This window comes from Dermochelys coriacea, chromosome 6 (genome assembly GCF_009764565.3).
Source record: "Dermochelys coriacea isolate rDerCor1 chromosome 6, rDerCor1.pri.v4, whole genome shotgun sequence".
NCBI classification, from domain to species: domain Eukaryota; kingdom Metazoa; phylum Chordata; order Testudines; family Dermochelyidae; genus Dermochelys; species Dermochelys coriacea.
In genome coordinates this window covers 68788943-68802554 of record NC_050073.1, presented here as the reverse complement: position 1 = coordinate 68802554, position 13612 = coordinate 68788943, and the positions used below count along the sequence as shown (strand labels likewise).

General features: G+C 37.2%; 1 protein-coding gene across 5 annotated transcripts in view; it reads left to right on the top strand.

The window, feature by feature from the left end:
- EIF2AK4 (eukaryotic translation initiation factor 2 alpha kinase 4) overlaps nucleotides 1-13612 on the top strand; it is a 77319-nt gene that overhangs the window by 32447 nt on the left and 31260 nt on the right. For 4 of the 5 annotated variants that reach the window (XM_038405493.2, XM_043517505.1, XM_038405494.2 and 1 more), the window contains exons 8-17: nucleotides 249-406; nucleotides 1982-2517; nucleotides 2908-3017; nucleotides 3681-3838; nucleotides 4210-4625; nucleotides 5621-5690; nucleotides 7111-7194; nucleotides 9147-9269; nucleotides 9679-9783; nucleotides 11082-11142. In XM_038405493.2, coding sequence (XP_038261421.1) covers nucleotides 249-406; nucleotides 1982-2517; nucleotides 2908-3017; nucleotides 3681-3838; nucleotides 4210-4625; nucleotides 5621-5690; nucleotides 7111-7194; nucleotides 9147-9269; nucleotides 9679-9783; nucleotides 11082-11142 — 1821 coding nt within the window. Of the gene's footprint in view, nucleotides 1-248; nucleotides 407-1975; nucleotides 2518-2907; nucleotides 3018-3680; nucleotides 3839-4209; nucleotides 4626-5620; nucleotides 5691-7110; nucleotides 7195-9146; nucleotides 9270-9678; nucleotides 9784-11081; nucleotides 11143-13612 lie in introns of all 5 variants that reach the window. The other variant, XM_038405499.2, reaches the window with a different exon arrangement.

The window sequence follows — 13612 nt, the reverse complement described above, 5'->3', positions numbered from 1 at the left end:
ATTTTCCTGTAGTTTGATTTTTTTTTGTCAGTCGTTTGATTTCAATGGAGCTGATATTAAGCAGGCAATTTATATCAAATTCAATTACAGATTTTGTTTTTATTTTGATTAGGTTTATATTTTAAGATTTAACTGAATTACCTAAAAAGCAAACCTTTTAACGTTTATTCACCATTTGTAGGACCTCTTTCAGGCCCAATAGAAGTGAAAGAAGTTATGTTCCTCTCTCTCCCTCTTTTTATGTGTAGACAAGGATGAAGAGCTTGGAAAATCAGTCTACAATGCCTTGGAAATATATACTGGCAACTTTGTCTTAGTATATGAATGGGTTCTTCAATGGCAGAAAAAAATGGGAAGATTTCTTACAACTCAAGAAAGGGAAAAAGTTGATAAATGCAAAAAACAGGTAATAAATACACTTTTATTTTCTGTTCAGCTTGATTTTTTTTTCATGCTTTTACTTTGGTTGTCAGTTATACTGTGTAGCCATTGTATATTGAACTGAGATGCTGGTGATAAGATTGAAAATTCCAATGTTTGAAAAGTTTGCATCATTCACTTAAAGATGTTGATTTATTCAGAGGTCATAGGTATATTTTCTATAATACATAAGTAAAATCTGTTAATACAATATTAAGGAAAAATCTAGAGAAGGGGAAAATCGAGCTTCTCTGGCACAGCCCTATGGCAGAGGAAAATGTTATCTTTTTGGTACCTGGCTGTGATGTCCTGACTTAACACTGGGATAGGGCTCTCAATCTGAAAATTTTAAAATACAAATGTTCTGCTGTGCGTGCTCAGTAGAATCTAGTTAAGTCTTTTGGTTGAAGGGGAAAATTCTGCTCTGGTTTGAAACCCTTGCAAATCAAAAATTGGGCTGAGAACAAATAATGCGACATTTCAGCTCAAAAGGGGATTTTTTTTATAAAGGGTGAGCAAGTGGAAACAGATTTATTACAGAAGTGCTGTTGCAACTTAAAATACAATATTTGGGACTGTGAACTTAATACATAGCACTCCCTTGTGGAAAGAAGGTATTCAAACAGAGATGTGGGACACAAAGAAGTGCGAGTGAATTTTGGGAATCTTTTTGAACATAAAAGGATATAACTTAATTGGTAGTAGATAATAACTTTTATTATCTAGCTTCATACATCTGACATCCTATTATTGAATTAAGGGCACGTCCATCGACCCCATTTCAGAATAAGTTAGGTTTGAATAAACAATTCTACACAGAGGAGGGGCAGAACAGAGGTGCTTGAGGAAGGGAGCCTAAGAGCCAGGAAAAGGAGCTGAAGCAAACCCTACCACTCCTAGAAACACTATAGAAGCAGAATTTCAGGGTTACGCATTCCTTTAATCTTTCCAGTAGTCACATCCTGTGTATTCAGTATCATTACACTGAGTAAGTTGGTCAGCAATTCTGAAATGTGTGCTTAAAATCAGTTCCCATCAGGACACATTTCTACACCCTGCTGGCCATCTCCTTTTAATATAAGAAGTTATCTGGGCATCTCCTAGGGCCTTTATATTATATGAGTTACTCTGTGTTAGACTCTGATTTAAAAATTACTAATGAGTCATCTCAAAAGGCACCAGGATGGTTTTTCTTCAGGTAGAACCCAAATATTTGGATGTTGGTTGAAACTTGAGCTAAACCCTTGACTGTGCAAGATTTTAAGTTGGTGCTGTTGAGAGAATAGCCTTTGGTGTTTCATTGCTTCCATTTCCATCTAAATTTAGAAGCCAGGAAGTGCAGAAGCATGAGAACGCAGAACAGCTCTTACTGAAATTATCCACATTTTTTCAAAGCTCAAAAAAATTGATTTAGGTCTTGGTATGAAGTTTGTTTCTTCTCTTGCTCATACAAGTTCACTTGTTCTTATTAAAATGTACTTTTTCAATACCACTTTCATGAAATGTGAGATCAATTACTGTATTTTGTTAATGCATGTTATATTTTGTTTCTCTTAAACAGATTCAGGGTGCAGAAACAGAGTTCAGCTCACTGATGAAGCTAAATCACCCAAACATAGTACGTTACATGTCCATGATCCTTAAAGAGCAAGATGATTCAATTGTGGTAGATATTTTAGTGGAGCATATTAATGGATCTAACCTTTCTACATACCTGTGCAAAGAGGTCCCGATTCCCATTGATCAGCTGCGCCACTATGCAACCCAACTTTTGTCTGCCCTTGACTACTTGCACAGTAATTCAGTAGTGCACAAAGTCCTGTGTGCTTCCAGTATCCTGGTAGATACTGAAGGAAATGTCAAAGTGACAGACTACAGCATTTCAAAGCGCCTAGCTGATATCTGTAAGGAGGATGTTTTTGAGCAAACGAAAGTTCGATTTAGCGAAGACGCGCTGCCTAACAAGCCTGGAAAAAAAGGGGATGTATGGCGTCTGGGCCTGCTACTGCTTTCTCTCAGCCAGGGACACGTAACCAGGGAATATCCGGTCACTATTCCTAATGACTTACCTGCTGACTTTGAAGATTTTCTGAAAAAGTATGTGCCCATCATTTTCTTCCTTTTCTCTGCCGTCTTATTTTTTTTTTCCTTTTCTAACTTCTAAAAGAGAGTTTTCTGGAACAGGTTTTCAACAGTATAACCAAATCCATTTTTCTTACTAGTAATAATTCTATAGACGAATGATGGTCCAGTGCTTTGGGCATTAGCCTGGGACTCTGGAGATGTGGATTCAGTTGCGTGTTCCACCACTGCCTTCCTGTGTGACCTTGGGCAAATCACTTAGTCTCTTTGTGCCTCTATTTTCTATCTGTAAAACAGTGGTAATTGTATTTCCCTTCCTGTTTCTAAAATGTAGGGAAGCTCTCTGGTAGTTTAGAATCCACACATAGTTTTGTGAAAAAAGGTTTGTTTCTGGTTGGTTTCTAGATGTGTTTGCTTGGAAGATAAGGAAAGATGGAGTCCTCAGCAGTTGTTACAACACAGTTTTATAAACCCTCCGCAAATGAAAATACCTGTAGTGGAAGAAAATCCAGATGGTAAAGAATTCAGTCTCTTCTGCTATACCCTGGCATTAAATAATTAATGATGGGAAGGTAAACACAAATGCATATATAAAATTAGGTGCATGCAGGTAGCTTGAGCTGTAGGAATATCAAGAACCTGTGTTTTATTTGTATAAAATATTTTAAAAGGTAAAGACCACAGTATTTTTGTTTTGTGGTTACTTGGTGTGAACTGGCTCAGTCTGTACCCCACCTTCAACAGAACACACTGACCCTGAGTTAGTGTCCAGTCCATCCCCCTTCCTGAAGTCTGGCTTTACTGGTAATTCAGAAACAATAACAGAATGTAAAACCTTAGCCTAAACTTTCTCCTGAGCAAGATTGTTCCTAGGATTTCCTTCCTCTGGCCCAAAGACACTTTTCCAAACCTTTTCTGTTATTGTTGGAGCTAATTGTGCTTATCTAGTGGCATGATTCATTAGTAATTACCCTGAACTTTAATGCAGGGGGTTTTAGTACCGGAGCCTAGGATAACCCAACAGAAAAGCCCTACATTCCAGGTCTTAATCTGCCATCCTGTCATACTTGATCATGGTTCTTTAAAGTATGTGTCATTATTCCTTCTGATGATTGGTTTAACATTGCATTGCTTTTTTCCACATTCTGTACTATGGTCAACTATTACCTTTGTTTCAGATTCAGCAGGAATAGATTACGTTGAGACTGTTATCGCCAGCAGTCATGTACCTAGTGCTACAGTCTTCACAGAAACACAGAGGCAATTTTCACGTTACTACAATGAGTTTGAAGAGTTACAGCTACTTGGCAAAGGGGCTTTTGGAGCAGTCATCAAGGTTCAGTATGGAAAGTCATTCCCCTTCGTTTTATAGAACCATTTTTGTGAATGCATTTTTTCCATGAAATGTATATTAAATGTTATATTTATTTTTGAAATATGTGGAACTCTCATGAGAATTGGTAGCCTTACTGGTAGTCCTAAGCAGAGGCCAATAATTGAATAGGCCTACCTACACTTTTGCTCTAATCCTTAGGGTCAGGGTAGAGGTATACTGGTGAGGCAGTGTGGGGAGGCTTACACTGCAGTTGCATTTGTTTCACAGATAAATGGGGGACTTCTTCAGTGCTGTCACTCTGTCACCTTTCAGGAGCTCCAATTGTGAAGGAATTAACAGTCCTGTAAGGTTAGATTTATTTTAATTTTCAGGTACAAAACAAACTTGATGGCTGCTACTATGCTGTGAAACGTATTCACATAAATCCTGCCAGCAAGCAGTTCCGGAGAATTAAAGGTGAAGTAACGTTACTTTCTCGACTGAACCATGAGAATATTGTGAGGTATTACAATGCATGGATAGAAAAACATGAAAAGCCCCCTCCCAGTACCTCAACATCAGAAACTACAGAAGGGAAAAAAGCATCTGCTAAGTTAGATCTGAATGGGAAGACTGAAGAAGAATCAACAGCTGGTGTGGAAGCCAATGCCCCTCCCCCTGTTTTGACAAGTTCAGTTGAGTGGAGCACCTCTTGTGAGAGATCTTCTAGCACCAAATTTAGTGGAGCTGATCAGGAGTCCAGTGATGAAGATGATGACGGTGGAGGAGTGTTTTCACAGTCATTCTTGTAAGTAGGCTTTAGCATTAGGAAGAAAATTGTCAAGTCCAAATTCTGATCTCCCTTTTACATCCCATATCTGTTTGGCAAATAACATTTATCCATAATGTTGTGCTATTCCAAATGAACATTTTAATGTTTTGCATAGTACTTTATTTGCCAGCAGCTAAATAGCCGCGATGAGCAAAATTTACAATAGATCAGTGACTGCTTGCATTGGGGGAGAATGGAAAGTTCAGCCTTAAGCTTCTAAGCGTTTTTATAAATGGGGTTATTTTGGAAGATAAGATCGCTCAGTCCTGCTCTAGTGTACATTTTTTCCCCTACCTGACAAAAGCCTGATATGCTGTCAAGGAGAAATCGTTAGCAGTGATGTCAGCATTAGACACTGGAAGAGAAAAGCAAAGGGATAATCAAGCGCTTAATCCTGCAAGCATGAATGAGAGTAAAGTCACTCGCATGAGTAGTCCCCTTGATGCATTTGCAGGATCAGGCCATACGATAGTTTTATCCTGTATCAAAGACAGTGCTACTTGTTGGGCACAGACAAAAAGCAGTGTCTCCAGAAAAGTCAAATCCGATGCCAGGAAAGTAGCAGGACAAATAAGAGAGTGAGAGCAAGATAAAATCATCTGACCTAAAGTAAGAAAAGTAGCTGGGGTGTGTTCCTCCACTATATTTTTTTGTCAGTGATGGGACATGATTTTCTGTGGACACATTTCTGAAATATATATAAAATCTGCCTAAGAGGAGCAGAAATAAAATATATGGTTGGAAATGCTTGTCTCCCTTTTAGTAACTTGGAGATATGATGATCTGTCAATAAATATTTTTGCTGCATTTAACTGCACAGTTTGGGTGCAGTTTTTTGTCATGAATGTAATCTCTCTCCACTCTAAACTCAGATTTTCTATGTTTATATAAATTAACATACTAATATCCTTGCAAAAGGGATGGTAAATGTATTCATTACAAATACAAGTTTTTTCTTTTTTCCTAAACAGACCACCTGCAGATTCTGAAAGCGATATAATTTTTGATAATGAAGATGAAAACAGTAAAAGTCCTACTCTGGTAAATATAAAATTACTAAGTACTGGAAGAACAAAGGGGATAAAGTAACATTTGGAGGTAGGAATATACATTTACCAACAGCAGATCAATCATAAAGATCAATCTGGCTATTCGATATATAGGGACACCTTTTGGAGATCTTCCCTGAAAGCATACGCTACACACAACCAAAGTGTATTGTAACAATAATACAATAAAGAGAAAATGGCCTCCTGCTTATAGATGGAAACTCCTATTTTCATTGAGTTAAGAGAGATTACTCATTTGTAAACTCATGAGCATGGGTACTTGCAAGTTCGGAGTTTTAGTATTCACATAATTTTAGTAGCTGATCTCTGACTGCCGAAATTAAAAACGAATGCTATATATCATTCTAGAACTATCATAAAAAAATCTTTGATTTATACCATCTAAAAGCAGCTCAGCATCCCAGCTTTCAAATGATATAAAGCATTCGTTTTTAATTTCGGCAGTCAGAGATCAACTACTAAAATGATGCGAATACTAAAACTCTGAACTTGCAAGTATTTAAATTTAACAATTGAAATGCGGGGAAAGAGGATATTAATCAGAATAATGTGGGGTTTTTTGGGTTTTTTTTGTTTGTTTGTTTTTAAGGTCCAACCCCTCACCACTTGCTGTATCACAGGTTTCAGAGTAGCAGCCGTGTTAGTCTGTATTCGCAAAAAGAAAAGGAGTACTTGTGGCACCTTAGAGACTAACAAATTTATTAGAGCATAAGCTTTCGTGAGCTACAGCTCACTTCATCGGAAATCATTACAACGTATCACTGGAGTATCACTAAAAAGCTGATGTTCCTAGTTATTTTGTAGCAGACAGCATATGTCTTAGTTCTAATGGTTGACAAGATATGTGACCTTAAATCTATCACTCTTTCCTTCTTCTATTTGTGCTCTTTTGGCACTGTGGACAGCTTGTATCAATATAGCTTTCAGTCACTAACTTTGATATGGTTAAAAACTCAGACTCCAGTGCAGTGCATTTTGGTCACTAAAGAATAGACTTTTTGTTGGATTTTTTAATATATTTATTAGTTTTATGTTGTAGTTCACTGAACTGTATAGTAACGTTATACTTTTCTAAGTATATTACCCATGATTATTTTCCACAAATAATATTTTTACAAGATAAGGTAGTTTGAGGTTCAGATTAAATAGAGATATTCCACTGTGTAACCTTGGTAATGATAAGAATATTTATTAATATTTTGAATATGAAGCAGTGTTAATGGATAGATAACGTACGCCACTTCTTTCCATATTACTATGCTCAAAATTCAGCCACAGAAAGTCACAATACAAGAATGTATTTTGGCCATCTGAAAATGATTTGATGATTAAGAAACTGGACCACTCTGTATTAGCTTAAATGTTTGTTTGTTTTTGTTTCTGTGGTATAGGATGAAGAATGCCATCAAAAGAATAGTCACGGTAAAGAAGACTGCATTTCAGTGGTTCAGACAATATACTGTCTGTTCATTCAGGTTAGACATCTGGTGTGGATGGTATATTTGGTTATGGAGAATAGCAAGGTTATTAGATAAACTATACATTGTGTAAACACAAATTAATTGCTTTCTCTGTGTAGCTGGACAAATAACCAAACAGAATCAGATTGCTGAAATGAAACTCTGAAGATTAATGTTTCTTTAGTATATAAAACTAGGATGTTTTTTTAAAAGGTTTAGCCAATGAACATATGTATTCTTGTTATGAAAAAAAGAATGTGAAATACATTGAACCAGTCGACATAAATACAATACATTGACGTTTTTAAAGTCTTTGCCTAAAGAAAGGAGCCAACTGAAGTCTGTGGTCATTGGAACTGGAAAGCCCTGCCTACGTAGCACTTAATAATCAAAGAGCGGGAACAATTTCCACCACTAGTCAGTGTGACATCACTTTTGCTTGCCATCTTCACTAGTAGTGATTTGCCCAGCCCTGATTGATGGGAAAGGGATACATGGGGCATATGCTGGGAAGAAAGATGACCCCTCATGAAGTAGAGCTGAACACTCCCACTTGAAGTTGTTGCTGTTATCTGTGATGAGATGAGAGTAGGGACAACCCCTTGGCACATTAAGAGTGGTACAAAAGAAGCTTAATTCTTGGATGCCTGCCTCCTTATTTTTAAAGAATTATGATCAACCTTTACTTTATCAGGATTTTGAAAAAGCAACCTCATCACAAGCAATTGCTTAGATTGGAAAATATTAGGAAAGTATCTGATATTTTTTAGCTTCTTGTCATGTGATTTAGTAGATGAGAACAAGGAGCAATAGAATCATGGAACCAGTCAGCTCTGCCAGGACCACAGTTAAGGAATCACTAGGAGAAGGGGCTTTACAAAGCAGTAAGTTAGTCACGGTAGTACCAGTATCTATGCCAGCAAATAAAACAGCCATTGGACGTTCAGCAATGTCTTGCCCACCACCTTGAACATTAGATCAGTTAAATGGAGGGAATGTTAACCAGGGCATGAGGGTTATCCCCTAGTTTTTGGAAGGATGGAAAGCATTTGGGAATATTTAATTTCTAATTAGGCTGACAAAAAGGGTCTCTGTTTAATGTCTCATCACAATATCCCCCTTTGGACCACAACTGCTATATGGATTAACTTGGATCCCAGTATGGGATTTGAACATACTATGTTCACTTTCACTTCCAAAGAAGAAAATCAGATTTCATAAATGGGAACTCTTCAGTGTTCTCTTCAAAACTACTACATTATATGTTTAGTTAATTAAGAAAATGTTATAATTAGACAAGTATTATACAGTTATAATAGTAAATCCAAAAACTGAGTTTTTTGAAAGTGCTAAAAGCCTCATGCTTCAGTGCTTAAGACAATCTGTAGTTGTTAAGGGTTAGGAGGAGATTTCCCTGAGAGGCAGATTATCCTACTTCCACCTTTCTCTAGCCATCTGATGCTGGCCACTGTTGAAGGCAGGATACTGTACTAGATGGACTTCTGGTCTTCTCTGGTATGGCAATTCCTGCATGTATTTACATAGATATACACTATTTTAATACAGGCAGTTAAAGACCTAAGCAAAATCAAACCAGAAATATTTTAAAAGCCAATTTTAAACTAGCATTTTTTCTAGACTAGAGTTCCACTGGATTTTTTTTTTTTTTTTTTTTTTTTGCTTTTAAATTAAAGGTCAGGGAGGGATTGGTTTTTAAGTGTTTGTTAGTACAGGAATGATGGAAGTTGTGATAATATCCAGAGATGACAATACGATTGTTTTCTAGTAGAAATACTTCTCACAGAAAATTCCAGATTGTTGGACAACACAGTTATGGAGATGGTGTTTACAAGTTGTTCTTGACAGTATTTGGTTGTAGAGCTGAGTATTAACATACTGACAGAGGAAATCTTCTGACAATTTTTTTTCTTAACTACAACCATCTCTCTCTTTCCTTGTGTCTGAAGATGGAGTATTGTGAAAAGAGCACATTACGGGACACTATTGATCAGGGATTATATGAAGATACTAGTCGGCTTTGGAGACTTTTCCGAGAAATTTTGGATGGATTAGCTTACATCCATGAGAAAGTGAGTAAATGTTACAATATCTACACTCTACAATACTACACGTTAGCAACTGTCAGATCTATACAATGATTTTTCTTGTTTCACGCCCATTTTTATAAGGTTCTGGAATAGTGTATCATAAATCTGCACTGGTGTTTTAAATTGTTCTAGACATGTTTTATTATTACCTCAATTTAGTTAGTTTTAAAATACTTTATTGGGTATATATTGTCACTTAAAATTATTTTTAACTGTTGGGCTACACCCTTCAAATATTTACCCAGTATCAATCACTGATGAATTAGTGGAATGGGTTGGTACTGTATGCAGAACCAAAAAGGGGGTCCCTTTCTGATTCTGTTTTATAGCCTGGAAGGAATATTTCTCTCAACCCCTCTGATTCAAACATTTTTTTTACTGTGTTAAACAGGGAATGATCCACAGAGATTTGAAGCCTGTAAACATTTTTTTAGATTTTGATGATCATGTGAAAATTGGTGATTTTGGTTTAGCTACAGATCACCCAGCATATGCAGTAAGTATTACGAAAAATTAAGTTTGGCAACACATCATCTAGGCCATTATAGAAAGCGAATGAAATGATTTTAATTTGGTATGGGAGTAACATGTAAAAGAAAAATGTCAATAAAACTTAATGTTGTTCAGCAGATTTAAATGTGCAGTCCATAATTCCTTTATCATTTTCACTATTGCATATTCTAGTGTAGGACTGTATAAAGCATCTTCTGTGTTTACACATACATATGCCAAAGGGTTAAATGCATTTCACACTCATTAATTGGTTAAAGTGTTGTCTAGAATTGTGGTAGTTGGTCTTTAGAAGTTTAAGTCAAAAAATTAAACTTGGGTGCCAAAAGTTACAGACTTGTATTTATATTTGTGAATAGAGGCTTATAAACGGTGAAAATGCTTTATTCTGAAGTCTTTTCAGTTAAGTCACTACATTCATTGCAATCATGAAAATTATAAAATATCTGACCTTTGTGTGTATCAAGGTTCCTTCCCCACTCTGAACTCTAGGGTACAGATGTGGGGACCTGCATGAAAACCCCCTAAGCTTATTTTTATCAGCTTAGGTTAAAACTTCCCCAAGGTACAAACTATTTTCCTTTTTGCCTTGGACTTTATTGCTGCCACCACCAAGTGTCTAACAGATATATAACCGGGAAAGAGCCCACTTGGAAACGTCTTTCCCCCCAAAATCCTCCCCAAACCCTACACCCCCTTTCCTGGGGAAGGCTTGATAAAAATCCTCACCAATTTGCATAGGTGAACACAGACCCAAACCCTTGGATCTTAAGAACAATGAAAAAGCAATCGGGTTCTTAAAAGAAGAATTTTAATAGAAGAAAAAGTAAAAGAATCACCTCTGTAAAATCAGGATGGTAAATACTTTACAGGGTAATCAGATTCAAAACATAGAGAATCCCTCTAGGCAAAACCTTAAGTTACAAAAAGACACAAAAACAGGAATCTACATTCCATTCAGCACAGCTTATTTTCTCAGCCATTTAAAGAAAACAGAATCTAACGGATATCTAGCTAGATTACTTACTAAATTCTAAGACTCCATTCCTGTTCTGTTCTCGGCAAAAGCATCACACAGACAGAGAGAGCCTTTGTTTTCCCCCCCTCCAGCTTTGAAAGTATCTTGTCTCCTCATTGGTCATTTTGGTCAGGTGCCAGTGAGGTTATCCTAGCTTCTTAACCCTTTACAGGTGAAAGGGTTTTTCCTCTGGCCAGGAGAGATTTTAAAGGTGTTTACCCTTCCCTTTATATTTATGACAGTGTGTGTTTACTTTTCTGTTTCAGGCGGACACTAAACAAGGAGAAGATCATTCAGGAAACCATGTGGCCAAGTCTGACACTTCAGGTAAGTGCAAAAAATATTGTTTATTCTAACTAGTGATTCCTTCATCGAATAGTTGCTGAACCGACTAGAGGGGATGCCATTTTAGATTTAATTTTGGTGAGTAGCGAGGACCTCATAGAAGAAATGGTTGTAGGGGACAATCTTGGCTCAAGTGATCATGAGCTAATTCAGTTCAAACTAAATGGAAGGATTAACAAAAATAAATCTGCAACTAGAGTTTTTGATTTCAAAAAGGCTGACTTTCAAAAATTAAGGAAATTAGTTAGGAAAGTGGCTTGGACTGAAGAACTTATGGATCTAAAGGTAGAGGAGGCCTGGGATTACTTTAAATCAAAGCTGCAGAAGCTATCGGTTGCCTGTATCCCAAGAAAGGGGAAAAAATTCATAGGAAGGAGTTGTAGAACAAGCTGGATGAGCAAGCATCTTAGAGAGGTGATTAAGAAGAAGCAGAAAGCACACAGGGAGTGGAAAATGGGAGGGATCAGCAAGGAAAGCTACCTAATTGAGGTCAGAACATGTAGGGATAAAGTGAGACAGGCTAAAAGTCGAGTAGAGTTGGACCTTGCAAAGGGAATTAAAACCAATAGTAAAAGGTTCTATAGCCATATAAATAAGAAGAAAACTAAGAAAGAAGAAGTGGGGCTGCTAAACACTGAGGTTGGAGTGGAGGTTAAAGATAATCTAGGCATGGCCCAATATCTAAACAAATACTTTGCCTCAGCCTTTAATAAGGCTAAAGAGGATCTTAGGGATAATGGTAGCATGACAAATGGGAATGAGGATATGGAGGTAGATATTACCATATCTGAGGTAGAAGCGAAACTGAAACAGCTTAATGGGACTAAATCGGGGGGCCCAGATAATCTTCATCCAAGAATATTAAAGGAATTGGCACCTGAAATTGCAAGCCCATTAGCAAGAATTTTTAATGAATCTGTAAACTCAGGAGTAGTACCGAATGATTGGAGAATTGCTAATATAGTTCCTATTTTTAAGAAAGGGAAAAAAAAGTGATCCGGGTAACTACAGGCCAGTTAGTTTGACATCTGTAGTATTCAAGGTCCTGGAAAAAATTTTAAAGGAGAAATTAGTTAAGGACATTGAAGTCAATGGTAAATGGGACAAAATACAACATGGTTTTACAAAAGGTAGATCGTGCCAAACCAACTTAATCTCCTTTTTTGAAAAAGTAACAGATTTTTTAGATAAAGGAAACACAGTGGATCTAATTTACCTAGATTTCAGTAAGGCATTTGATACCGTGCCACATGGGGAATTATTAGTTAAATTGGAGAAGATGGGGATCAATATGAACATCAAAAGGTGGATAAGGAATTGGTTAAAGGGGAGACTGCAACGGGTCCTACTGAAAGGCGAACTGTCAGGCTGGAGGGAGGTTACTAGTGGAGTTCCTCAGGGATCAGTTTTGGGACCAATCTTATTTAATCTTTTTATTACTGACCTTGGCACAAAAAGTGGGAGTGTGCTAATAAAGTTTGCAGATGATACAAAGCTGGGAGGTATTGCCAATTCGGAGAAGGATCGGGATATTATACAGGAAGATCTGGATGACCTTGTAAACTGGAGTAATAGTAATAGGATGAAATTTAATAGTGAGAAGTGTAAGGTTGTGCATTTAGGGATTAATAACAAGAATTTTAGTTATAAGTTGGGGACGCATCAATTAGAAGTAACGGAAGAGGAGAAGGACCTTGGAGTATTGGTTGATCATAGGATGACTATGAGCTGCCAGTGTGATATGGCTGTGAAAAAAGCTAATGCAGTTTTGGGATGCATCAGGAGAGGCATTTCCAGTAGGGATAAGGAGGTTTTAGTACTATTATACAAGGCACTGGTGAGACCTCACCTAGAATACTGTGTGCAGTTCTGGTCTCCCATGTTTAAAAAGGATGAATTCAAACTGGAGCAGGTACAGAGAAGGGCTACTAGGATGATCCGAGGAATGGACAACTTGTCTTATGAAAGGAGACTTAAGGAGCTTGGCTTGTTTAGCCTAACTAAAAGAAGGTTATGGGGAGATATGATTGCTCTCTATAAATATATCAGCAGGATAAATACCAGGGAGGGAGAAGAATTATTTAAGCTCAGTACCAATGTGGATCCAAGAACAAATGGGTATAAACTGGCCACCAGGAAGTTTAGACTTGAAATTAGACGAAGGTTTCTAACCATCAGAGGAGTGAAGTTTTGGAATAGCCTTCCAAGGGAAGCAGTGGGGGCAAAAGATCTATCTGGCTTTAAGATTCTACTCGATAAGTTTATGGAGGAGATGGTATGATGGGATAATGTGATTTTGGTAATTAATTGATCTTTAAATATTCAGGGTAAATAGGACTAATCCCCTGAGATGGGATATTAGATGGATGGGATCTGAGTTACCCAGGAAAGAATTTTCTGTAGTATCTGTCTGGTGAATCTTGCCCATATGCTCAGGGTTTAGCTGATTGCC